The 26,901-nt window shown below is 38.0% G+C and overlaps 2 protein-coding genes across 3 annotated transcripts; one reads left to right on the forward strand and one right to left on the reverse strand.

Annotated features, from left to right (window-relative positions):
- Positions 1-1,604: 1,604 nt before the first annotated feature.
- Positions 1,605-17,739, forward strand: nprl3 (NPR3-like, GATOR1 complex subunit). Of its 2 annotated transcripts, XM_066674575.1 has the most exons (14): positions 1,605-2,360; positions 2,835-2,904; positions 6,746-6,784; positions 7,642-7,774; positions 8,405-8,479; positions 11,787-11,940; positions 12,517-12,598; positions 12,738-12,875; positions 13,311-13,467; positions 14,168-14,274; positions 14,373-14,502; positions 15,501-15,690; positions 15,779-15,971; positions 17,561-17,739. In XM_066674575.1, the coding sequence occupies exons 1-14, from the start codon at positions 2,171-2,173 to the stop codon at positions 17,724-17,726; spliced, it is 1,824 nt and encodes a 607-aa protein (XP_066530672.1). In that variant the 5' UTR covers positions 1,605-2,170; the 3' UTR covers positions 17,727-17,739. The 2 variants fall into 2 exon arrangements, with proteins under 2 accessions (XP_066530672.1, XP_066530673.1); XM_066674576.1 differs by lacking the exon at positions 6,746-6,784.
- A 196-nt stretch (positions 17,740-17,935) lies between these two features.
- mpg (N-methylpurine DNA glycosylase) lies at positions 17,936-23,595 on the reverse strand. The gene is made up of 3 exons (XM_066674577.1): positions 22,977-23,595; positions 19,118-19,322; positions 17,936-18,855 (listed from the first exon to the last, which is right to left on the reverse strand). The coding sequence occupies exons 1-3, from the start codon at positions 23,214-23,216 to the stop codon at positions 18,422-18,424; spliced, it is 879 nt and encodes a 292-aa protein (XP_066530674.1). The 5' UTR covers positions 23,217-23,595; the 3' UTR covers positions 17,936-18,421.
- Between the last annotated feature and the right edge of the window lie 3,306 nt (positions 23,596-26,901).

A 26,901-nucleotide genomic window follows, 5' to 3' on the forward strand; every position in this document is an offset into this window, starting at 1 on the left:
ATATATATATATATATATATATTATATATATATATATATATATATATATATATATATATATATATATATATATATATATATATATATATATATATATATATATATATAAGTCTTACACAGGGGAAGGTTGTGATAAAAAATGCTATGCATGAATACAGCTTTTGATCAGATATAAATTGAACACACAGCAGACAATTTCCAGAATTGTTCCTGTAATGGGTAAATTATAAACTCTCAATCAGCAACATGAAATACCAAATTAAAAACCTAGCAACTCTATAGCAATCAGTTCTAAAAGCATAGAAGACACCCAAGATTTGCACTGTGCTTACCATGGCTGGATTCATTTTTTCAGGAAGTGCACTTTCGTAGTTATTCCTTGCTAATTGCTGTCTTGGCCTGACAAGCCAGCTTACTCTTCTTCTTATTAATAATAATAATCCATCCATCCATCCATTATCTGTAACCGCTTATCCAATTTAGGGTCGCGGGGGGTCCAGAGCCTACCTGGAATCATCGGGCGCAAGGCGGGAATACACCCTGGAGGGGACGCCAGTCCTTCACAGGGCAACACATTCACTCACACACTCACACCTACGGACACTTTCGAATCGCCAATCCACCTGCAACGTGTGTTTTTGGACTGTGGGAGGAAACCGGAGCACCCGGAGGAAACCCACGCGGACACGGGGAGAACACACCAACTCCTCACAGACAGTCACCCGGAGCGGGAATCGAACCCACAACCTCCAGGCTCCTGGAGCTGTGTGACTGCGACACTACCTGCTGCGCCACCGTGCCGCCCAATAATAATAATAATAATAATAATAATAATAATAATAATAATTTTATTATATGCTAAAAATTTAAATTCATTTTGTTCCACAGTTTTTGAGTTATAACCACAAAACTTCACTGGCCCATAAAACATTGTAAAGCAGTGAACACAGCAAAATCCACAAACACCAAAAAAGACATTTCATACACCACACAATCACTGCACCCTCCACAAACACAGCTTACACCCCACACTAACAACACACATCAAACACTGCACATAAACACATCACACTCCACAAAAACACACATCTCATATATCACACAAATACCGCACACCCACATACAACACTCAAAACACACTACACACTCCATAAACACACATCTCACACAGGCCCCCAAACAAACAAAAACACAATACACAAACACAACACAATCACTGTACAATTCACAAACAGCATTATTATTATTGTTGTCTTGGGCCCTTTTTTTTTTTTTTTTACTGGAAGTGTATTCACACACACACACAAAGGCAAGATCTGCACTAACCAATTGACCTGACAGTGAAATACAGGGAAAAAACATTAACTTATTGCAGTTACAAATAAGATTTAAATATATTATGCCTAAAGGTTTTTTTTAAGTTAAGGTAGTTTTAACTTAAAAAGGCTGTTTAAGGTAGAGATTTAATAATATATTATTTATAAATATCATTCCAGGGTATTACCTTCGTGTTGATTTATTGTTATGTTATGGCAGGGTTATTAGAAGCGGAACCTTAAAGCTCGCTCTCTGTGATTCCTACGTCAGTAAAAGGTGCAGCTCAAAACATTGAGCCGGGGCGAGCTAACGAGAACATTTTTAAGAGCAAATGTTTTATGAATAAATGATACATTTAGCGCAATCCTAGACGGGACAGGAAAACGATTACACAGATGAATAATGTGGTAAATGTTGTAGTTTGTTGCCTTGTTATTAAGAGGATTTGGTCTGTGTTGTTACCGGACTGTTTAAATGTAACCCGTTTAACGGACAGATTTATTTGGCCTTTTACAAAAAGACAAAACAAAACAAAATTAGGCAGTGTTTTTAACACACTGTATATAACACATTGCACATCGCGCGTATTATTTACCACAGTCTGCAGTGCTTCCCAGACTCGCTTCAAAAACGCTGTAGTGTAGTATCACTGTAAAGATATACGTAAATACAATCGATATGGGCAATCAATTCCACTGTTAACGTTATACACATTGTAGAAGTTAGTTAGTCAGGTATAGCGTTAAAGATGATTTTCCTTCTGCTCAGTTAGTTTGCCGACTAATTCTCTGACTGGCTGTCTTATCTTTTTCTGCGAGTTGTTATAGTTTAATAAACACTCCGTGTTCTCACTATGTATAAGCAGTCCTCAATAGATTTAGATCCCAGGTCAACACCCAGACAACCAGATATTTTCCTCCATAAAAACGGAGAAAAGAACAGTCCAATAAGCGTCATTTTAGTCAGTTCAGGAAGCCGAGGGAACAAGTTGCTCTTCAGATACCCATTTTTGAAAGTGCCCGAAAACACTTCATCAGCTGCAAGTAAGTGGTTCCCCTCTTCCTCTTCTTTATTTTAACGAAGCCATTTTCTGCCTCTTGAAAAGTAAAGAAATGAATAAGACAGGTTCTCATAATCATAACCCGTGGCACCTTAAACTCTTATAATGTCCTCTAAAGAAAGGCAGATTTTAAACATTGTTAACGTGGAATATCGCTGAAACAAGCAGTCAGTTCGATGGCTAGGCATTCCACTGTAAATGAGTAATATCCCAAAGGGGCTAGGCTTCTTAAGTAACTCGAGTCATTTTCTAATTCAAGAGTTAGTCCAAGCTGCTTTTAAGATATTAAGTGATATTTTCTTGAAATGTAGGCATTGTTTTTTTGTTTTTTTTGCAACAACTTACAATACTTAACATTTGACTAAATACTCTGTAACGTTTTGTTTTACCATGTACCATGAATTCTGATTACAAATGTTCTAAAACCATTATTTCTGATGTTTGTTTGTTGTTAAAGCAAAACAGAGGAGTCCATATGTACTGAGCACCACAGTTGATGCTACAGATGACCCAGATGGAGACTCAAGGTATTGAGCAAAATGTCTCTGAAATGTTGATGCTTTAAGCTGAGTGAACAGAGTGTGTGAAAACGGTGTGTGGGCCTGTGCACATAGAATATACTAATATGACTATTGTAGATCCAGATTCTGTTCTAAGTCACCTTGCCCAATGCAAATGTCAGATATAGATATATAAAGCTCTCCAGCACTGGACTTTAGAGTAGCGGAACTGTTGCCTGGAGTGATGAAACTCCATATAGTCCTTTTTGAATGAGTTTGCGTGATGTTTGTTATTCAGAACTAATCTTCCAGTGATATGGCAGTGATTACAATATTAGTACGAGAAGATACGTTTATTGGGGAACAATATACCTTTTTAAGAAATCTGTAGTTAAGCCTCCTTTAGACTGGATACAAGATCAGTTACATTTAGGCATGGGGCACACAGTTCTTTCAGTTGGTTTCCAACTGTAAATATAGTTTTTTTTATTTAAATAAGCACAAATTTAAAACACCTAAAATTCCTCCCCGCAGGGAGGCTGACGCCCAGCCTAACATTCATAATAATTATGTAAAATATTTATGGCTCCTAACTTATAAACAGGACAATTATGGGAAAGGTCATGAAAGGGGGGCTGTGGAATTCAATCCAATGCAAATTATTATTATTTATTTGTGCATCACTTTATTTAAAAGACAGCACTATGCACTTCTAGTCAAAAACTTAATGATGCATGCCATCTACTTCAACAGTTCCTCACTTCATAATTCATAATTACATAGTATGATAAACACTGAACACTGAGTCAAGAATGACTGCTGTCTTCAGTACCAGGGCACGCACATTACATGCCAATTTTAAAGAGTTAATGCAGCTGGCTTAACCACTGTGAATGATTTTTTTTCTTTTTTCTTTTAACATGAATTGTAAATCATTCCCTTGAATTAAATAAAATGTGCATGTGAATTACTATTTAGTTTCCTTGAATTAAATAAAACCTGTGCTCAAATACGTTCACTCTATTTTAAAATTTAGTTTTACTACATAGTGGCCCCTACATAGTGTTCATTTAACTTTATTAAATTATTAATATTCATTGAAGAAGCAGGAATGTTGTCTCACACGCATTTGTTTGTCATGGTTCTCGTTTCCTTGTCGCCACAACATGCACAAAAGGCATTTGTCAAAAAAAGTTATCTCTGAATATTATAATTTCCTTTTTAGTCAAAAGGGAAGGACCACTGAATTATTACACATTATAGGCTTCTGTTTTGTTTTGCTTTAGACATAGACATTGTCATGGATATTTATATCATCAGATATCAGTCATTCATTTTCTGTAACCACCTATCTATTGCAGGGCAGTGGCAGGTCTGGAGCCAATCCAGAACCACTGGGCACAAGGCAGGAACACACCCTGGATGGGGGCATCAGCCCCCCACAGGGCGACACACACTCACATTCACTCATACGCTCACACCTATGTACACTTTTGAGTCCAAAGTGTGTTTTTGGACCGTGGGAGGAAACCAGAGCACCCAGAGAAAACCCACACGGACACGGGGAGAACACACCAAACTCCTCGCAGACAGTCACCAGGAGCGGGACTCGAACCCACAACCTCCAGGTCCCTGGAGCTGTCTGACAGCGACACTACCTGCTGCACCACCGTGCCGCTCTCATCAGATATCATTCAGTGTAAAAGACAGAGACAGTTTGTGTTTGTGTAAAGTTACTCACTCTTGAAGGTAGAAATCTCTCCAGTATGCATGTGCTGTCCAAAAGTCTTTGGGCACTAAGCTGTTACTCAGGAATTCATTAGCCAATGACAATGTGCCACTGAAAAATCCTGCCTGTGCGTTCCCTAAAAAAGATGCAAGGTAGTGATCCACCTGACAGTGAGAGTTGACATGCACACTCTGCCTAGATGGAACAAGATTCACATGCTACTTTCCAAAGCCCAGTTTATCTTGTTGTGACATGAGCACTGCAGACAGCAATAGGCAAAGAATTGTAATGATAAATTATAAAGTGAGGCTTAGCTAAGCTACAACCCTCAGCAAAGGATGCTAATTAACTTGTAGGTGTTCAGACACAGTGTAAGGGTCTTTGGGCTTTTGTGGCGTGTTAAAACAAAGAATTCATCCAACTCTCTTGGAATCTCATGTCGGAGAACATGCAAAGTTATTTTGGCAGTTCTTTCTTTGTTGGGGCAAGAAATCCTTGTCATTGCACTCTCAGAGAAAATGTACGGTTGAGGTACATTATTGTTCCTAAAGGTACTATCAGTGTAAATGTATTTTTAAAGGTACAACAGTGGTGTCCAGTTGTGTTCCCTAAAGTTACATTGCATTCTCCAGAAGGAGTGGTGAATATTTGTAATATTTCATTATAGAACTTTGTAAAATATAAGAACATATGATAAGTCCTGGAAACAAAACTAGGTGTATGAAATCAACACAACTTAATCTACAAATATGGAATATGGTACAACAATCTTCCCTAACTAAATAATAATATGTACCTTTGAGGGTACCACCACAGTGACACTTTCTGAGAGGAAGTCTGTAAAACTCATAACAGAAGTGTATTTTAAGTGAAGAATTTACCTCAGGAAAGTCACTGAAATAATTTCCTTATTTTGTTGCATAACACTTCTACATCCTTCAAAAAATTGATTTTGAAAATGTACAAATGATATATTTTGCATTAAAATTGGAAAACAATAGGGAAAAAAAATTAAATATCCCATTTATAAATGGATTTTTACATTTGCTCTCTGAATTACAAAGTTGGTAGAGATATTATTAGTCAAATACAAAATTTCACCCTTTAGCCCTACCATTTTGCCCAGGGGTGGGTGGGTCTCAGTTCTTGTTGGGAAAGAGGGTAGGCCTGAGGTGGTGGGTTATATACCCATTCAAAATGAAGATTTTCAGTTGCACACTTCCAACGAAAGGCTATGAATGCCTAGTGATTCATCAGCAAAATAGCAGCCCAAGCGACTATATAAAGCCAGACATGTCTGAGTTTTCTCCTTTCAAACTATGACAACCATTATGTTATCTTAGATTCATGTATTCCCAATGCACTGTGTCTGTTTACTTCATAACAAGCATAACATATCACTAGTAGTTAGCTGGTGTCTCAGAATGTCCAGTTCCACCTTAAATTCTGAAGCAATAAATTCTAGCATCTCTGGTTAGTAAAGCATTTAGGGTGAAACTGGAAGTTTCAACAAAAAGTGGCCAAACACCCAATTGAATTCAGCTTCATATATCAGATTAGGACTGGGTTATAATATGATTGTGGAACACTTTTGAAGACTTATGGTGCCCTAAATTTAACTACATTAAAATCCCAAGCATTTTTCTTGTATCATTGTAAACCTTGCAGCAGATCGGCTTGAAGTTCTGCTCTTTTTTTTGTGTTCTGGCCATGTATCAGCCTGTTGAAGTGTTGTCCTGTTTCATAGGGGAAGATTTTAAACACTGCACTCTGTAACTCTGTTCCAAGGGGCAAGATAACACTTGAAAATGAGAGGTGGGGGTAAAAATAAGATATGGATTTCACCCTAAAAGTCTGGTGAAATCATACACAGGGATAAAAGGCAAATGTGGCCTTTTCCTCCAATATTTGTCATGTGTGGCAAGAACAAAATGCATTAAACCATGAATCACACTTCTCTGCAGTTCAGGAAGGGTTCATGTGACAACGTGTATAACTCTCCTCAAACTTGTGTGGTTTTCATAATTTACTTTTGTTTTTAACGTTCTTATTTTGTGCTTTCTGTCAAAATGTCTGTGGCCTTTATTTCTATTTTTTGTTTCCTTTATTTCTTTGTTTTTGGCCATATTCCCATTTCAGAGAACAAACTCCTCTAACTGATGAACAGTTGGTAGCAGGGTAAGATCAAACCATTCTAAACCACCTTTCCTTTTATTTTTTTTAGAACACTCCATATTTGTTTACCTTTCCTCCCTTGTTGTTTTGTCTTGCTTATTTATTTATTTACACAATATATTTCCTGTTTTGTGTGTCATATGCAATCCAGCCCAAATCTTCCATGGTTAAATCAAGGTGAATAGCATAGGTTTCTGTGCTTGAAAAAATATGAAAATTCCTGGAAGCACAAATGTTGTTGTAATTTCAAATGTGGGCTTGTAATTAAAACTAGGGGATAATTTTGCTGTGACAATTGCTTTCGAATTATTCTTGAAATAAATCATGAAAGGGTGCCTTGGTAAAGCAGCACACACTTAACACAAACTCACCAAGCACATGGCGACTCACAACTTTGGTTTCTTTTCATTTTTCTTGGCGAACAATTTCACCACTGGTCCGGACTAAAGGTCTGAATGGGGCCACTGGCTTTTTTTGTAATTTGCACCATTGGGCCTTTTTGGGGGTTGACTCACATTGTAATTAAATGCGTTAAACTGAATGGATGATTTAAGCCTAGAGCATGAGCAGAGCAAGCATGAGTCTGTCATCTCATCCTGAAGACTGCTCCTCTGTCCGAGACTCTCCTCTGCTGAGTTCCAGTTAATCATTTTCAGGCTTAGCCCAGATGATTTGTCTTGTTTGTCCTCTACATTCCCTAGAATGGGGTTTGACCCCATAATCCATAGTTTGCTTTAGTTTAGCCCTTGTAAGCCAATCAAACCTTGCTGGATGACTGGGAAATGAATTAAAGGGTCCCTCCTGCCATATGCCGTAGTACATTGTCCTCTTATTGCGTTTTGTCTTCTTTTTCTCAAAAGGTTCTCAGATATTATTCTTGCGACCATCTTGGCCACCAAGTCAGACATGTGCGGTAAAAAGTTTGAACTGAAGATTGACAATGTGCGCTTCGTTGGGCATCCTACCCTCCTGCAGTCCCCACACACCATTCAGGTGAGAAACGAATGGCAAGAAGTACAAGTAATACGTTTACATTATGTAAACATACAAAAATACAACTGAAATCCAGAGAGGTTGACTTCTCCTGGCCATAAGGCTATGTTTATGAGAGCAGTGGCAGACAAGGGGCAAAATGAGATTTTAGCCTAAGTGCTCCACCTACTGGTTGAAAGTCAACTTGGTGTGCGGTTGCAGCTAATTCTACTGCCACTACAAATTTCTATGTGGAATATTTAGGCAGTAGAGCTGCATAGTAATTAATGACCCTTAGTGAATTTGCTATGTTGCTATTGCTAGTAACAGTATAAAAATTATCTTCCTATTTTACTTGAGCAAACCCATTTTCCCTCTCTTCCATTTTATGCAGATTTTTTAAATATATATTATTGGATATATATATATATATATATATATATATATATATATATATATATATATATATATATATATATATATATATATATATATATATTATTAGTCTCTACAGCTTTACCAGTATAATGTGTTTTCCCTCTGCATGTTGTATATGATGTTTTTCTCAAATTTTAATAGGCTTTAGATATTTTTGCTATATATATCCTTTACAGAAATTAAATAAACAAATAATACATTTTTCTTTCATAGGTCTCAAAGACAGACCCATCACCCAAAAGAGAAATGCCCACCATGATCTTGTTTAGTGTTGTGTTTGCATTAAGGGTAAGAAAAGTTCTAGTACAGAAGTCTTAGGCACCTAAGATAATTATATATATTTAAACTAATGCCTTCTCAGTAAGTGTGGTGCTTGTATAAAGTTATATATAATCACAGTAAATACAAAAATAATAATATATAACAAATAAGTAATGTAAGAGGTATTTTTTCTATAAAGTAGTAGGTGTGAGTGAGTTTGGAAAACAATGTTTTATTCAGATTCTCATTGATTACATGAATTAGTTAAAAATTTAAACCAACACATTCACACAGAATATCACACTCAGTGGAATAATGTTATTTGTTTTTTTTTTCTAATGTTGGCCGTAATTTGTTATTTGTTTGATTTTTAGCAAATAAACACTTACTGTTCAGATAAATAGCTTTTTAACTCTCATAATCTCTGGTGTCTAAAACCACACACATATATATGTGTATATGTGTGTGTGTGTTTGTGTGTGTGTGTTTTGAACATATGTAATACTTCATGTGTAAAGGTTTGAAATATTTTACTTATAGTTATTTCCAGTTTTTTATGATTGTTTTGGTTAGTATTTAAAAGGACACAATTTAATAATAATTTAATAATTTCTGACATCTCTGTGCTCTCCTTGGTCACAGTATGGATTTAATGAATACCACCATCAGCACATTTGATATTATTTTTAATGTTACTAAATGCTGATTAGCCCAAAATGCACTGCAATTACGAATATCAACTTGGAAATGGCTAAATTGTATTCTTTTTTATTTTTCTTTTTAATAGTGTTTGGTTTAGTTTGGTGGGAACATAAACGGGCATTTTCTTACCACTCCTGGGGCACTTTGCCCATTCTGACTCAGCAAAAGTGCTCCAGGAATCTGCAAGTGGGTTTACTTCATTAGCTTTAGTTGCAATTTTATTTTGGATTAGTTATTCATTAGACATGTATTTTCTTATTAAAACATCAGTTTGAAATTCTGTTAATTTTTTTTATATTAAAAGAATATTAAGGTCACTTGTCCACATTGACACACATTATTTTAATAATTAAATAACCACTTAACTTTACTTTGTGTAATCACAAAATAATTTAATACAGTTATGAACTGCTTATAGATATTAGAATTAATTTGATATCTGCTTTTTTATGATAAGCAGGTTTGTTTTCCCAAATTAAAGGTACATGATCATTTTGAAAAACGTTATTGTTTTAAACAGTTTGTCTTATTTCTGATATCACAATACGTGCATATAACGCATTTAAATTATGGCAGTATATTTTTAAAGGTATATTTGTACATTGTGCCTTCAGTTCTGCAAGCTTTGCTTACAACAATACAAACTGAACAGCTTTTTATATTAGTGAGGTTTGTATAGAAAAATAAGTCCTTTATTAAAAAGTTATAATAAAATAAAAGGGTTTAATGATTCTAAACATTAATGGAAAAGGGAAATGTGTACATGTGCAAAAGTATTTGGGCTCATGACATAAATATTTTATGTTTGATCTTAAAATGTTTACTCAAATTTATGCCTCACCCATGAATCAGCTTTTTGTGGGGTTAGGCTGACCTGGTTCCCAGAAAGGGAGTGGGCTTTGATAAGCCCCCTGGCCTGCTGTCTATCAGAAAGGTGGAGTTGTGGCCAGAGCTCACCTCTCTGCTTAGTCAGGCTCCCCCACCCTCACCCCTGCCCCTAGTGCCATCATGACTCAGCAAACTTAGTGCTTGGTCAACTTATCCTCTGCCAATTGCAGAGTCATGCCTCTATCAGGGGTCTGCATGCCCCCTCCCCTCCCCACCACCTCTCCCTAAGGCTCCCTGCCCACCTTGAGTCAGCAAATTACCCCAGAACTTAGCAAGCCTATTTACTCAAAATGATAGTTCTAATTTCATTTAAAAAAGTGGTTAAACTAGTTGTGCATTTCATTACACATAAAGATTATCTGTAAAGTAATGAACTGCAAAGTTATTTAGAAAAATGGAAGCGTAATGCAGTCAGATTTCTCAGATAGTGTGTTCTGCTTTTAAATTTTTTTATTAATGTGTTAATGTAGCATAAAATAAGAAATTAAAAGTATTTTAAATATGTAATGATTATTGAATTAAAGGAAAGTAATACCACCAGAAAAAAAAGTTATGTTACATCATCATAGTACAACAGTACATAACACAGTTGAATATACTTACTAGTAATTTTTTTTTTAGATACCAATATATGTATAGTACTGTACAAATTTTTAGGCATCAGAGATTATGAGATTTAAAAAGATATTGATCTGAGCAGTAAGTGTTTATTTGCTAAAAACAAACAAACAAACAAAAACCCAAAGAAACAACAAATAACACCCAACATTAAAAAACAAAAACAAATAACATTATTCCACTGAGTATGATATTCTGTGTGAATGTGTCGGTTTAACTTCCCTCCTTGTGGACTCTGTATTATTTGAGGTTATTATCCAATACCTAGTTTTACCGGTTAATAAATAATGATTTTAAATAATGTGTGCTGTTGATTTAACTAATTCATGTAATCAAGGAGAATCTGAATAAAACATTGTTTTCCAAACTCACTCACACCTACTATTTTATAGAATTGTATTTTATATTTCTTATTTATTTTATATTATTATTTTTTGTATTTACAATGATTATATATGAATGTATATAAGCACAACACTTACTGAGAAGGCATTATTTTAAATATATATATATATATATATATATATATATGTATGTGTGTGTGTGTATCTTAGGTGCCTAAGACCTCTGCACAGTACTGTATGTATTATTGTTTTACATCTAGTGATAATTAAAATATAATGTAAACATATTATATATAATGTAAACATATTATATATAGATTACTCTGACATGCAGTATCTAATAATAAAAGGCCTGCTATTCGGAGTCAATCAATCAATTAATCAATTCTAACAATTTTGTATTTATAAAGTAATTTCCAAATTGCAGATTTGGAAATAAATGATACATAAACGTAATTTGATAATCCATAGGACACATTTAAAACTAATCATTTGTACTGTAAGATAAGCAGTCTTTCTTTTAAATATGTGTGTTTGTGTATGTGGTTTTAAAGGGGAGGACAGCCCACTTTAAATACAAATGCAAATACAATCCTTATTTGCAAATTAGTACTCATAAGGTGGTTATCATAATCACTCTCTTGAAACTCTGTTGCAGACTTGTTTTTCTGTTATGCTATTCATATCTCTCTCTCTCTCTCTCTCTCTGTCTGTCTGTGTCTCTCACCGGCAATTCCCTCTCATACTGTCCCTGCCCCCCCACTCTCTACTGCCTCATACAGGCCAATGCTGACCCTTCAGTGATCAGTTGTATGCATAACCTGTCCAGGCGCATTGCCATTGCACTGCAGCATGAGGAGCGCAGGTGTCAGTACCTCACCAGAGAGGCCAAGCTCATGCTTGCCATGCAGGATGAGGTCACTACTATAACTGAAAGTGAGTCATAGCAACCAAACTCAGCAAGCCAACTCAGTGACCAAATTAACTTGAACTTCCTGTCTGAAGACCTAAGGGGCCCATGGGGCAAGCTTTTTCAGTCCAATGCATTTCTTCTGAGTATGCAAAAGCCATCCAAAAAAATTATTAAGATCATGTTTATTTATAACCAGATTAAATAATGCATTGAGCTTTATAAAAAAAAAAAGCTGTCCTTCATCCCAAACCATTTTAATAAATAAATGTGAGGAGAGAGTACATAGTTAATTTACTGCTAAATATTGTTAAGGCTAAGTGCTCCTTCACACCAGGTGTAATCTTATTTTCTGTGACACTAAGTCCTTTAAAACCCTGATCAGTTTTAATTTATAATTGCAGGGAAACCTATGTATTTTACTTATAGTGGAATCTGAAATGGAATAGATATGGTTTGCCTGTTTGTGGTTTGACTGTATGTGAATATTAATAAAAGACACAAAAAACAAAACAAAATTGTGCAATGAATGTATGTTGTATCTATTGGAAAGGCCAGGATCATCAACAAAGCTCATGTGATAATTATTCATATTTGTACAGCGGATGGCACGCCTCAGTCACCGTTTCGACACATCCTTCCTAAATGTAAACTTGCAAGAGACCTGAAAGAAGCCTATGATAGGTGAGTCCTCTTCAAGCACTGTTTCATTTCCCTTTTCTCCCCTAACAGTAATAGTCTGAAAATATGGGTGGGACTTTTAAGTGTGCTGTTATTTTGGTAATGTAAGATAGTGAAATAATAGGATTTTTTCAATCCTCAGCCTGTGCACCACTGGAGTTGTACGTCTTCACATCAACAACTGGCTGGAGGTCAGCTTCTGTCTGCCCCACAAGATCCACCAAGTTGGAGGGAATCACATACCCCCAGAGGCCCTGGAGCGCAGTCTCAAAGCCATCCGGTGAGGGGCCTCTCTATGCTGTGAAGTGGCAGAATGCTCAAAATGTGGAGGAAAGCACCTCTAGTGGTCAAAGTCTACTTCTGCTCATTAATGCTTCTCATAAATGTGTCTTTTCCAGCACATGAGCCTGATCTGCTGAATAATATGCCAGATTGTAATAGAAATAAAAATCTGTTGCAGTAATGAAAGCAAGCAGAACATTTGGTTTTTAAATATAGTTTAGACATAGTTTATTTAATTTTGAATTATATTAAATATTGATTGATTTTAAATAATAATGATAAAATTAAAAAAAACAAAGCAGAATGCGATCTTTAATTAAGGAACAAAAAAAGACATCTAACTGTTTTATACGGTATTGCCGTTCTCTTTTGTCTCTCTGTGGAGGGTCAAGATTAGGTTTGGCATAGAATTGCATGTGTGTTGTCGTTACAGGCCGTACCATGCATTGATGCTGCTGGACAGTGAGAAAGCCCTGCTGGCTCAGCTCCCTCTCGACTGTTCTCCTGCTCTAGTGCGACTTGTCAAAATCTGTTCGGCCATGAAGAACCTGCAGCAGCTGGCCCAGGACGCTGACCTGGCTCTCCTGCAGGTGACTCAGCACAGTTTCAGTTAACGTCATGTATATTACAAAAAATATATGTTGTTATTTTTGGTTAGTCTGATTTTCTAGTTCTGGACCTGCTCTCACTGGCAGACTATTAGGAATTGTACTATTTAAACCATGTATTTAATTTGATAGTATAATATGAAAAATGCAATATTAACATCAAACTTAACTTTCAGTAGTTAACAAGTGTCCAGTGACATTTACTCTGCAATAATTGATGTTAAAGTGCCACCTAGTGGGCGAGATGTAACAAAATCAACTGGAATTGTAGAGGGCTGTAACCCAGCAAAGATTGTTTAGTTCCCTGCTCATGTATGCCTCATTTAATTAAAAAAATATATTTTTTTGGGCCCATATTGGTCTTTTAGAGCAATGAAATCGTTACAGTTTTCTGATCATCTGGTCATCAGTTCATATCCCCAGTTTCAGGGCATGTTATGAGTAAAATGTTTTAATACGTTTTCTATCTTTACATTGTTCAACGTCTGAAAAGGGCAAGGTCTTCTTGAATAAGATGAGTTTTAGGTCTCTAAGGAAAAATATATTTAAAACATTTTGCAGCATTGTATGGGAAAATGCACAAAAAATCTGGCATTAGGTTGTGTTCTCTCATAACAGTACAGGTTTACCAAATTAACAAGTATTACCTTGTGAATAATCTGTTCTCTGATGCCCCCCACAGGTCTTTCAAATAGCTGCTCATTTGGTGTACTGGGGTAAAGCCATCATTGTGTATCCATTATGTGAAAACAATGTATATATGCTCTCTCCACATGCCAACATCAGTCTGTGAGTGCAAATCCTCTTTTATATATCCATCCATATTTAAAGTGCACATTTTGTGAAACGTTTCTGTAAAACATCTGAAATCTCTTGTCCCATCGTAGATATTCTACACTGGCTCAGCAGTTTGCTCAGCAGTTTCCAGGTCACGATCTTCCTTCCATGTTAGCCAAGTTCTCTTTACCTGTGTCACTCTCTGAGTTCCGAAACCCTCTTGATGCTCTTGTACATGAGGTCAGTACTGTAAGAGTGCACACCTACTTCACTCATTGTTCATTTTATCAGCTCCACTGTCCATTTAGGGGCACTTGGTAGTTCTACACTTACAGAATGTAGTCCACCTCTTATTCCCACTTTCACCCTGCTCCTCAGTGGTCAGGACCCCCATAAGACCACCACAGAGCAGGTATGATTTATTTGGTGGATCAGTGTCAGTGATGATGTGTTAGTGTGTGTTGCCCTGGTATGAGTGGATCAGACAACGCAGTGTGTCTCAAGTTTTTAAACATTGTCCACTCTGTTAGACGCACCTACCTCGTTGGTCCACTATGTGGATGTAAAGTCAGAGACAGTAGCTCATATACACATCTAGTGATGGTCATCCTTCATCAGTGGACACAGGACATGCTGTTGACTGGATAGTTTTGGTTGGTGGACTGTTTTCAGTCCAGCGGTGATACTTAGGTCTTTAAAACCTTTTAATTTGTCTGATCCACTTGTACTAGCACAACACATAAAAACACATCAGCACCATATCTTTGTCATTGCAGCGCTGAGAATAACCCACCAACCAAATCATATTTGCACTGTGGGGTACTTGATCATTGAAGAGCAGGGTGAAATGGAGATATGTGACAGGCAGTTAGTTCTAGTTTTATAGTATGGAAAATGATGAATCATCCCTTGGCCACCTCCCAGTCAAAGCCAACGTTAAAGGGATTCAGTTACACTGACAAATAATCTTGCCCAATTTTTCAGTCTTATGTTTAAATAAAATAAGCTAATTTTGCAGTGTTTTACAGTGAGGCAGTGGTACTGTGTATTTTGATGCTATGGAACTGTGGAATGGCTTTTGTGATCTAGGGTTAATAATTTAATGCAAGTACCTGACCTCACCAATGTTATTGTAGCTGATGATTTAGCAAAGAAAAAGGCAGTGCCAAATTATTAGCACTATTGTCCCGGGTTAAGGTATCTCTCCTGAAAATTCTTGTTTTTTCCTCATGGCCCAGGCCCAGCTGATCCAGATGGTGGTGTGGATGTTGCAGCACCGGTTGCTGATCCAGCTGCACACATATGTGTGCCTACTGGTGCCACCCAGTGAGGAGCAGCCAGGTCCACCGGAAGATGATCCACTTCCGGCAAACCGCATGACTGGCCGCAGCCTGAGCACACCCAGTGCCCTCAGCTTTGGGTCTCCGAGTATGTCCCCTCACTGCCTGACTTGGCTTCAGTGCATGTGGTGACGTTCTTACTAGCCTAACCAGCCTATTCCTTTTTCATTTTCCAGCCAGCAGTGACGACATGACGCTGACAAGTCCCAGCATGGACAACTCTAGTGCAGAACTATTGCCAGGAGGAGACTCTCCCCTTAATAAGCGGATGACAGAGACATTGCTAGCGAGCCTGACAGAGCACGAGCGGCAGGCCATCCTCAGTGTGCCAGCTGCACAGAACCCTGAAGACCTTCGCATGTTCGCCAGGTATCAGATACGCTAATACAATGTTACTTTGGTTTAGTTTTAATCTTAGTCTTTTGACTAAAATAAACGGAAGCCCTGAAGATCAAGCTGAACAAAAAAGTTTAATGTAAGATCCTGACACTAAGATCCACATTATTGTTTTCTGCCTGTTATACACACCAAATCAGTTGAAAAAATATTTCAAGCATCTCTTGTACAACGTACAATTAGAAGAAGAGCTGAATAACTTGTCTCTTCTGTGGCGGTATGACAGTCAGTTTGCTCGCGTTTTCGCTGTGGGAACTGTATTGAGTTGGATTGCTCCCTTGTGGTCAAAGCTGGTATAAAAAATAAATAAATAAATAAATAAAAAATCATCATATATATATATATATATATATATATATATATATATATATATATATATATATATATATATATATATATATATATGCATGCTTTTGGTGTCTAAAATTGATGCTTGAAATATATTTTCAATTGATTTGGTGTGTATAACAGGCAGAAAAAAAATAATGTGGAACTTGGTCTCAGGGACATACGTTAAACCTTTTTACATGACATTTTAGTCATTTAATTATTGTTAGTTTAGTTTATTATTATAGTTAATTATATTTAGTTTAGTTATCAGTTAATTTTAAAAAGAAATTCATAATCTAGTCATAATTTTAGTGATGAATTTTGAAAGGTTTCTATTTATTAAAAAAAGTTATTTATTATACAAAAGCTTCAAACACTGAAAACAACTATTTTAAGCAACACTCTGCAGCTTGAGGAATTGACTCCTCTTCACTAAATCTGTTTACCCCAACTGTGTTCTGCTGCTCTCACTGTGATGCTCAGCAGGGTGGCACTGGAACAATACTCTGGGAAATAATTTTGGACATTTCTCAGTAATATCTGTCCCAAATCACAGGACTGTGAGGACAAAAGAATTTTGTTTATAAGATATAAGAAGCCATTTAAACCAAACTCTTCTTAAACTCCTAAGGCAACACCCTCTTTCCTCCTCATTACCATGTGACATAGTGGAAAATACTGCTGTGTCTTCTTTTTGACATGTGTAAAATGAGTTTCTAGAGTCATCTGAGTAGAAGCTTTGTGATTATAGAGAGCAACAGGAAAGCTGAAAGTGAACATTATTGCCCTGACAACATAGCAACCAGAAGGATTATTGTCCTGTTTTCATATCAGGAATTGTATAATGGATCCTTTATATGTCTTTCACTTTAGTTTTTATTCTTTAGTGAAAATTGCAATACATTTAGACTGTAGTTCTCTTGTTTTCGTTGTGAAAAATATGTCGTCAATGAATACTTTTCATCATAGCTTTCATCGGTAAAATTAAAACTGCTGTTATGTGCCCTGTGGCATGTGATGATTTAAGGTCAATGTGGAAACTGGATAAACTAGCTTACTATACAACTACTTTGGATTTTCTTTCAGACAAACAAACTTCTGTTCATTGTATGGTTTAATGTGACCAGAGATTTTGTAACTTTTGCATATAAAAGGCTAGTATTGTACAAATAAGCACATGGTAATTGGTATGTTTCTTGCCATGATTCATGAGTGTTGTTTAACTTCCACAGGTTGCTGCAATACTTCAGAGGCCATCACCACCTTGAGGAGATAATGTACAACGAAAATATGCGCCGTTCCCAGCTCAAGACACTTTTCGACAAGTTCCGCAATGTTTTAGTGGTTACTAACCATGAGGACCCCATCATTTCTCTCTTCCAATCCCCACCAGAGTAAGAGGAGCTGGACATACTGTACATCTTCCCACATTTGACCTAGAAATATGACATGGTGCACTATGCGTGCTGGCATTTTAACTAATCATCCAAGTGCTTTAAATTTATCCTTACTGCCTTATGTGATGTTGGTCTGAAATGGAGAAAATGTATTACTCTATTGAGTAGTATAAGGCATGCCCTATATACTGTATATAGTTTTATGATAAAACAGTTTGGCCCTTGTCTGTGTGCATTTTGTTTTTGCTTTCATAGAATTAGACAAGTGTATTATTCATGAGTGTTATGCCATAAGCTGTAAAATAGTTAGAATGATACACTCAAACATTTCCTATTTAGGGACAAGGAGTAATCCCTTATGTGATAGATCATACTTTCAAACAAACAGCACCAAAGGATAACATGCCATAATGATCGTTCCAGACTAAGCTGCTCCAAGCCCTAAGGGTTTCAGCAGAAGAAAAGGGGATAAGAGAAAGGCAGAGGGTAAAAGGTTCTGAGTGCTGGATGCAGCCTATTTGGCTTTGGTGCTAGGTAGTATTTCCCAAACATCTGTGAAATCACTGAGAATGCACAATCTTAACCATGGTTGTTTATCAGAAAATGCATGTGTGGTTCAGCTTCCACAGAACAGTTCAAGTATACTAGTAAACTGCTTCTATAATGGCAGGAGTGGGAATTTTGTATTCTAATATGTCATGAAGACTGCAGGTCCTTAGCTGTCCATGCTCCAGTTTCAGCAGAACAAGGCTTACTATTTAGTTTGCTCTCAGCGTCTTTGTTCACTACACTTACACAGGGGTGCCCCCGCAGGTAGAAGCGTAGAGGTTTTGTAGCCCATTCCCCATGGGATTCAACACCAATCCGTGGGGCTGAAACAACCTCTCCGGTGCCTGGTGTCTCCTCCTCAGATTCTTTCTCCAGCCACACCTCAGTGTCTGTGGCCAGATCCCTGCGGTCCAAGCAGCGCTGGATGTCCAGGGCTTGGCACAGCTTGGAGGGGCCGTTACACAGCTCTTTGTCCTTGAGGGCTTTGGCACCTTCTCTGCGTTTAGCTGCCCGCAGCCTCCTCATGACGTCCTGCCCCTGGAGGGGCTCCAGAGAGCGTAACAGCACTGCTGCCCCCTCCCCTACACACACACACAAATAAACATACAAAGCAGTTAACATGGCTCCGCATTGTCTCCTTTCACTTTAATGCTGCTGTGTACCACTTTTGTCAAACAATGGCAAAGAAATTCTACACTACATCAGTGTACCCATTAATGAAGAACTGTTAGAGCAAACAGCTGCCTAACAAATAGCATCACACACAAACACAATTTATATAAGGAATTCTCTGCTTCATGCTGTTTCTAACAGCTTCATAATAAATGGATTTAAGAACCTCACCCTGGCTAGACACATTCATGCAGAGGTAGATGCCATAGATAGGATAAACGTAGATTGTTCCAGGCTTCATGAACATGGCAGCATTCCTCTCTGTCCGCTTGCCTCCAGCTGAGTGCGATGCTTTGTCTTCCCCACCCAAGTAGGCCTCAGTCTCCACAACCCTGCCTCTCAGCTCTGTGCCATCAGAGTGTCGCCGCACCAGCACCTCATACCACCACAAAAATAGTCATTTTAAGGCAACAAATTATTTCCATCAGTGAAAACCTCTACCTATGTGACGCCTGCAAGTTCTTAATTTGGCCACAAGGTGGTGCCTCTGTGCAAATAGTACAAACCTTATCTTAGAACTACAGTAAAACAGACTACACCTCCAAATTTAATGACTTTCTGTGTTGTTACTTTCAGGGTCATTAAATCACTGACTCGGTACGCTTCTCCGGACTGCCTCTGTTCAGTTCAAATGACCGAGGGTCTGTTTACATCCAAACTGTGGAATTATGCGGAAATATAGAAAAAAGGAGTGGGATTTCATTTTAGGATGATGTTGATGAGAGGATACTACACTAAACAGGAATGACAAATTATAATTATTGAAGTCGTAGCCATGTGTGCAACTATAAGTTTTAGTTTGTTGCTACAGCAAATACAGTGTAGCTCATATTATGACTTGTTACTGTTACTCCAGTATGTTACTGACGTTTATGTGTGGGTTTCCAGACACAGCAACCACTTGAACAGGAAGTCAGAACAAAGTCTAGGCAAGATGTATGTGTATGTAGTGAACTCGCTAGAGTGTTAAAAAGCCCTAAATGGCCCCTCCTCTTGGATGGCTAGCTGTGGGTGGGCAGGAAGCAGGAATGCATGGTCACATATTAGGGGCTGGGGTGGGTTCTTTCTGTTATTCAGCCATGACCCCTAAAATAATAATTGCTTTAATACTCATTATAACCCCCTCCTAGACACTCTACAGTTACAAACATAAACACATGGGCATACTTCTTAAAAGTGAGGAGCAACCACCTGCAACGGAAACAATGAGTCACAAAATTGATTACTCATTCAGCTTACATTTCATGCATTAAGTAGCCTAAATGCTTTCTCTGGCACATTTGTTCCTGTTTTATGGCTTGCATAAATGCAAACTGGTACTGTTTGTGCCCTTAAGTCTGACAAGTTTTCCTGGCTCTACAGTGATTCATTACCATGCAAGCTGTTTTAAGGCTGTTGGTCTACACCATCTATGCTGCAATATTTCATTTGAGGCTACTGATAATGGACCCCTTCCAGAAAAAGCTGAGTCATACCAAATTTTAGCAGCAGTACACAAAACAGCCAAAATCAGCTGTAAAATTTGGTATAAGCACTTAAATTCCTAAAGCCCATCAGATCTTTCTTGCATAACCTAAAGATATAATATGTATATTATGTATATAATTCAGTAAATACTGCAGTGTAAATTGAAAAAATGTAATATTAAAATTTACACCAATATTGATAAACAATAGGTCTCTTACAGGAACAGCAGGTAAGATTTAAGATACCCCAAGATTTTGGGGCTCCCCTAGTGTAATTAACTTTTACATCACTGACCTGAAAACAAGAGTGGGGTGGTTTACTAGTGGGGGTTAAATAGTGCGGTTTCTGAGCCCAAAGTAGAAGTGACAGAGGCCTTATTCTCTCTATTACAGGTCAGTGAATCATCATAATGATTTTGAGGAAAAAATATTGTGTAGGGTTCCTTTAAATCATCTATGTATTGCCAAATACAGTTCATGATAAAATATATTTGTGTGGGAGCACACTAAGAGTAAAGAATGGAAATACTGAGCTATTTCTGAAAGAAAAAAACAAACAAACAATCTAACTTCTTTATAGGATTAGTGTATTTGCTATAGAACTTTTTAGCAAATAAAAATGTAAAAAGCACTTGAACCCTGGAAATATAAGCTATAACACCCCTATGTGTATATATACTTGAGGAAACACAAACACTTGCAAAACAAACAAAAACAATAAGACATATATCTGACAGCCCTTACACAGATGATGAATAGCTTCTACAGTAGGGCTCCTGAGACATGTATCCCTGTTTTTTCCCAGTAGTTCTCACACAGCTCAATTTACAGGTAGGATCTGAGGTATGAACATTGCCCCAAGCCATACCTACAGCTAAGCAGCATATCAACTACAGCTGACAGGTTGTTGTTCCATATATTTTCTTGCTCTGCTTGAAAGTTGCATTACTGCTGCTGGCAACCCGACTGTTCATAACTTCATATTTGTATCCTGTGCTCCAACCCTGACCTGTGAAGGGCAAGTAATTTACCAGTTCACACACTGCTGCGAGTCTTAGCTTCATAACCTTAAACGTTCCACACAGCTACTGTGTAACTTTTCCTACAGTCTTGAATTTGCTTAAAAAAATAGCACTTATTATACCTTAAAAATGTCCTAGTTATCATTAGTGAAACAATATTTCATCTCATTTAATTATGAAAAAAAATAATATTCATTTTACTCAAGATAAGAAACTAGTTTTTAATAATATTCACAGTATGAATTCCACACTGGCTTGGTGCTGTCATAGCACCATCAGCTAAAACACAACATATGACGATTTTTCTATCACAGTATTTGTATTTATGTTGTACTGTTTTATACATCTAGTATGGTTCTGAGGTTGTGTGTTTTGTAGGTATTTTACACTATATTGCCTTCGCACATGAGTGACATCCCATTCTTAATCTATAATGTTTAATATGATGTCGGCCCACCCTTTAGAGCTATAACAGATTCAACTCTTCTGGGAAGGATTTCCACAAGGTTTAGGAGTGTGTTTATGAGAATGTTTAACCATTCTTCCAGGATGACACATTTTTGAGGCCAGACACTGATGTTGGATGAGAAGGCCTGGCTCGCAGTCTCCACACTATTAATCACAAAGGTGTTCTATCGGAATGAGGTCAGAACTCTGTGCAGATCAGTCAAGTTCTTCCACCCCAAAATTTGCTCATCCATGTCTTTATGGACCTTGCTTTGTGCACTGGTGCACGGGCATGTTGGAACATGGAGGGGCTGTCTCCAAACTGTTCACGCAGCATAATCACCCCTCCACCAAATTTTAAAACTGGCACAATGCAGTCAGAAAAGAACCATTCTCCTGGCAACCACCAAACCCAGACTCGTCCATCAGATTGCCAGTCAGAGAAGCGTGATTCATCACTCCAGAGAACACGTCTCCACTGCTCTAGAGTCCAGTGGCGGTGTGCTTCACAGCACTGTGTTGCGCTTGGTGATGCAAGACTTGGATGCAGCTGCTCTGCCACTGGAAGCTTTCTTGTGCTAATCTGAAGGCCACTTTTAGTTTGGAGGTCTGTAGCAATTGACTTTGCCTCGGCATTTTTTTTTTTTTTTTTGCTATTTTTTAAAGCATCTATTTTTTTTAAAGCTCTGTCATTTTATGTGACTTACCACTTTGTGTCTGAGTTGCTGTCATTCCCAGTTGCCTCCACATTGTTATAATACCACTGACAGTTGACTAGAATATTTAGTAGCGAGGAAATTTCATCACTGGATTTGTTGCACAGGTGGCATTCTATCACTACCCCAGCATCTCCTGAGAATGACCCATTCTGATAGTATTACATGTCATTTTGCATGTATATGTACTGATGCTGATAAACCATTGCAGATATGTTAATGGAACTTTAAAGGAATAAAACATATTTTGAGACAGATCTGGGATTTGTGTAATACAATTTTTACAGCACTTTACAGAAATCAGTGGAAAGGGGGGTGAATCCTCATCCTACTCCTAAACTTACATAAAGACAAATTGTCTAGAACACAAAATGCTTACCTTCCCTAGAAAAGCTTTGGCTAACGCAACACAGGGTTGATTGAAGAAGGTAAATCTAAGCCTAGCTCCATTTTCGTCTTTACTGGAGAAATATTGACTGCGCTCTTCTTGGTCTTTGGCCTGGTGTCTGTCGCCCTCCTCGTCACTGGGAGTGGGCCGTTTGGTCTTGGGGGAGACGGTCAGCGGTGACTGCTCACAGACCTGAGCGGGTGGGAGTATCTTTCTTTTGCGAGTGGGCATGGTAATGGAGTTAAAAGGACAGACGGGTGTAGTGCTTTATATTCGATTTACTTCGCCGTTTACGGATGCATCAGTACACCGTCTGTGGTCATTACACGGATTTCACGATTAGTAAAATGTATACAGTGATCTTAATCTTTTCACTCCCGCTGCTTCTCAGTAGGCTAAGCTAGCAATAACTCTCTCTCTCTCTCTCTCTCTCTCTGTGTGTGTGTGTGCTTTGCTTCATGAGAGGTCCAAGGTTTATGTTTTAGACATACACACACTGTCTGTTTTTGCCCAGCCGCTGAATACAGTGCTCTCCAAGCAAAGAGCAGCCGTACTTAGTCCGTCCAGTGTCTACGCGCCTCCTCTCACAGCGGGGCTGTGTATTTTTTCCTCCATTTCTGGCAAAGACTTGTGGGATTGTTAAAGGCGCCGCGACCAACGGTCCACGGCTCTGTTTGGAGAAGGAAACGTGTCTGGTCTGTGTTAGTTTTAACAACAGATTTCAAAGAGAATTTAATATGGTCGATATTTCTTTGAGGAAGAGCTGCTTAGCATCTGTTCACTAAAGAATATGATCTAAATAAAGACTATATCTGAATACAGACTGTTGAATGGGTTGTGTCTAAATGTCACATAGTTCAGTGAATATTTAGTTTGAAGCTGCACAGCCCAGGATTTCTCAGAGTAATATATTAAACTCAAATTGAGACCATTAAGGCTTATACATTTACAAACTAATATTGTCAATGTCCAATTAAAACATATCTAAATTTTTGTGGAGTTGTAGACAAAATTTCAACATGAAACATTCATGATGAATGGACCAATAGAAATGCTCAACAATTACTTGAAATAAGAAAATAAGATAATTATACCTTGACTTCCATTGAAAGATAAGAAGGTTTTTCCCTCCTGTATGATTTTGGGAGGTACATTTTTTAATTGGACACTGAGGAAATGTACTGTGTACCCCTTATTAGAAGTACTCCTTTTATACCACGTACTGCTCAACATCAGACCACTCCAAATGACTGAAAATGCAGAAAGGTTGAAAATCTGTGGAACTCCTTTGTGAATTAATGTAGCAAATTTATTGAAATTACATCTTTCTTTCTTTTTAGCTGAGCACTCCTGTTAACAGAACACAGTGCACACAGAAAGCACTATATAGTTAACCCATTCAAAAGTCCCTAGAACTTTTAACCATGGGTAGGCACTCTCCTTATCCACCCACCCCTCAACTCTTCAAAGCTGCACAGGTAAAGCATGTTTCAGGGGCTCTCAAGAACATCCTGTGCCAGTGTAAGGAAGTCCTGGTCCACAGTGCAGGCACTATGGATGGGCACTTTCCAGAACCCCTGCTCAGCAATGGCCTTTCCTTAATGGCCACTCACCTTCCAGCAATATACCTCATCTTCACGTAAGTCAAAATTCTCAGGCATGCCCACAGACAGACTGGACAGCATTTGTGTTTAAAACAGGTATTCAGCATGGCAGTAAATTAAACACCCTGCTGACACAAATGAGCCACATTTGGCGTTAAAGACCCAGTTTTTCTTCCATAGCTCCATTGCCTGGCAATGGCTTGTTAAGTGTACTCATTTCTTGAAAAGCTGATTCATTTCTTGAAAACTGCAGATTCAGTGTTTTTTATGTTCATAAAAAAAATAAAAAAAAAATTACGGAGATATGCAGATAAAATCAAAGCCTTCCGCATTTCTCCCCAATGATTTATAAATGACATTACTGTTTCTACTTGGCCTGTTGACATTAATCATAAACGCATCTAAAGCTTGAACTTTCAACAGAAGTCGACGTTAATGTTCCATGTGTCATTGCACATACTGCAAGTATTGCACATGCACACATTGCGATGTCAAAGCTGAAATCATAAATTGTGCAGCCACACATGAGCCACTGAAGGGCCCTGGATGCCCGGACATCTCTATTACCAGTTCATAAAGAATGTGTCATTCTTAGCTGAAACAAACCATTTTAACTGTAATTTTTAGATTGCAAATAAGGCTGTTAGATGCTCTCAGAGACACATCTCCAGTAGGGGATCTGGGATCATGCACTACGCCACTCTGCCACAGTCATAGCTTTCAGCCTGCTCCATCACTGCCAACTCTCTGTCATCTGCTGTTGTTTGTGAGCAGCATGGACCGGCGGCTCTCTGCCATTTACAATTGCAGTGTGAGTGCTGCTAATCTATTGGCTGTCATCCTCAGAACTGCAGGGTGCTGCAAGCAGTGTAACCTGTGACCAGCTAGTTCCCTAAGACTGCGGGAAAAGCGCAGAATGAGATGAGGATATTGCTCTATAGCTCCATAGCTGGGTAATATTGACTTATTTCTGCTGTTTCTGATCACTTAACCCTTGTATTGTCTTCTCTTTAGAGACCCTCTTGTATATTCAGGGACTTAAAAACAATTCTGATATAAAATTTTACTTCATAAACCATTAACATATATTTTCTTTATCTCAATTTTAAACATTAGAGATAAAATATATGATCAATGATTGTAATTAATATCTACTAGGACACAAATAATGGACATGTGAGTCGCTTTTTGTCAAAAAGTTATTATTGATGTTAAAAATCCACTATACTCAAGACTTGGGTGTCATAAATCAGGTATATCTTGGAAAAATATGGTTTTCCTTGTCACACGTTCAGCTTTTGCTGGAAATTTTCATCTGCTTTCGGCCCAAGGAGCAACCACTTCAAGACACCTTGAGGTGAATTTACGGGCTGCCGTTGTGAGTTCTTTATTTTTATAAAAATAAATGTGAAAGCTGCTGTAATTTTAGAGATTTTACAAGCGGCGAGTTTGTGCTAGATTTGAATGAGCTCTGCATTTCATGGTGATTGACGTGTCTCTAGACAATCAGGGCTCTGCAGGGTTTACACGTCACCATTTAGTGCCTACTCGGGTCGGTTGGAACTGTGGAGCAGTTTGGCCAGTGGAAAAGCAAAAAAAGTCAAGCCTTGACCTCTGCATTTAACCCATCTGTGGCAGTGAACAGTGATTAGGGGCAGTGAACACACACACACACACAGAGCAATGGGCAGCCATTCTCGGTGCCCAGGGAGCATGTGGGGGTTAGGCCTTACTCAAGGTCTCTTCAGCCATGGATGTTCCTGCTGGTCTTGGGGATCGAGCCGGCAACCTTCCAGTACCAAGCCCTTTCCTCAGACCTTTAGGCCATGGCTGCCCCTGCCACTTTTATCTAATGAAATTATAATGAGCAACTGAGAATTCTTTAGTGTGATTTAGAGGTATTTATCTCTTTTGTCCCACCCCATTGATGCGCAGGTGAGGCCATTTAGTGTGAGATATAATAATAATAAATATGGAATAACATCAAAGAAGTAGTTTCTAGGTGGCTACATGTCAGAGGATAAAGAGTGTGGAAAAGTGAGAGCTAACAGCTTCTCTGTGCTTAGATTATAAAAATGTAACATTATGTGTGTGTGCATGTCAGTGTGTGTCTGTGTATGTAAGTGTGGGCATGTTTTCATGTTTCAATTCATCATTCATTATCTGTAAGCGCTTATCCAGTTCAGGGTCGCGGTGGGTCCAGAGCCTACCTGGAATCATTGGGCACAAGGTGGGAATACACCCTGGAGGGGGCGCCAGTCCTTCTCAGGGCAACAGCCCATGGCTCTGTTTGGAGAAGGTAACGTGTCTGG

Source organism: Hoplias malabaricus, chromosome 6 (genome assembly GCF_029633855.1).
Source record: "Hoplias malabaricus isolate fHopMal1 chromosome 6, fHopMal1.hap1, whole genome shotgun sequence".
In the NCBI taxonomy this organism is placed as follows: Eukaryota; Metazoa; Chordata; class Actinopteri; order Characiformes; family Erythrinidae; genus Hoplias; species Hoplias malabaricus.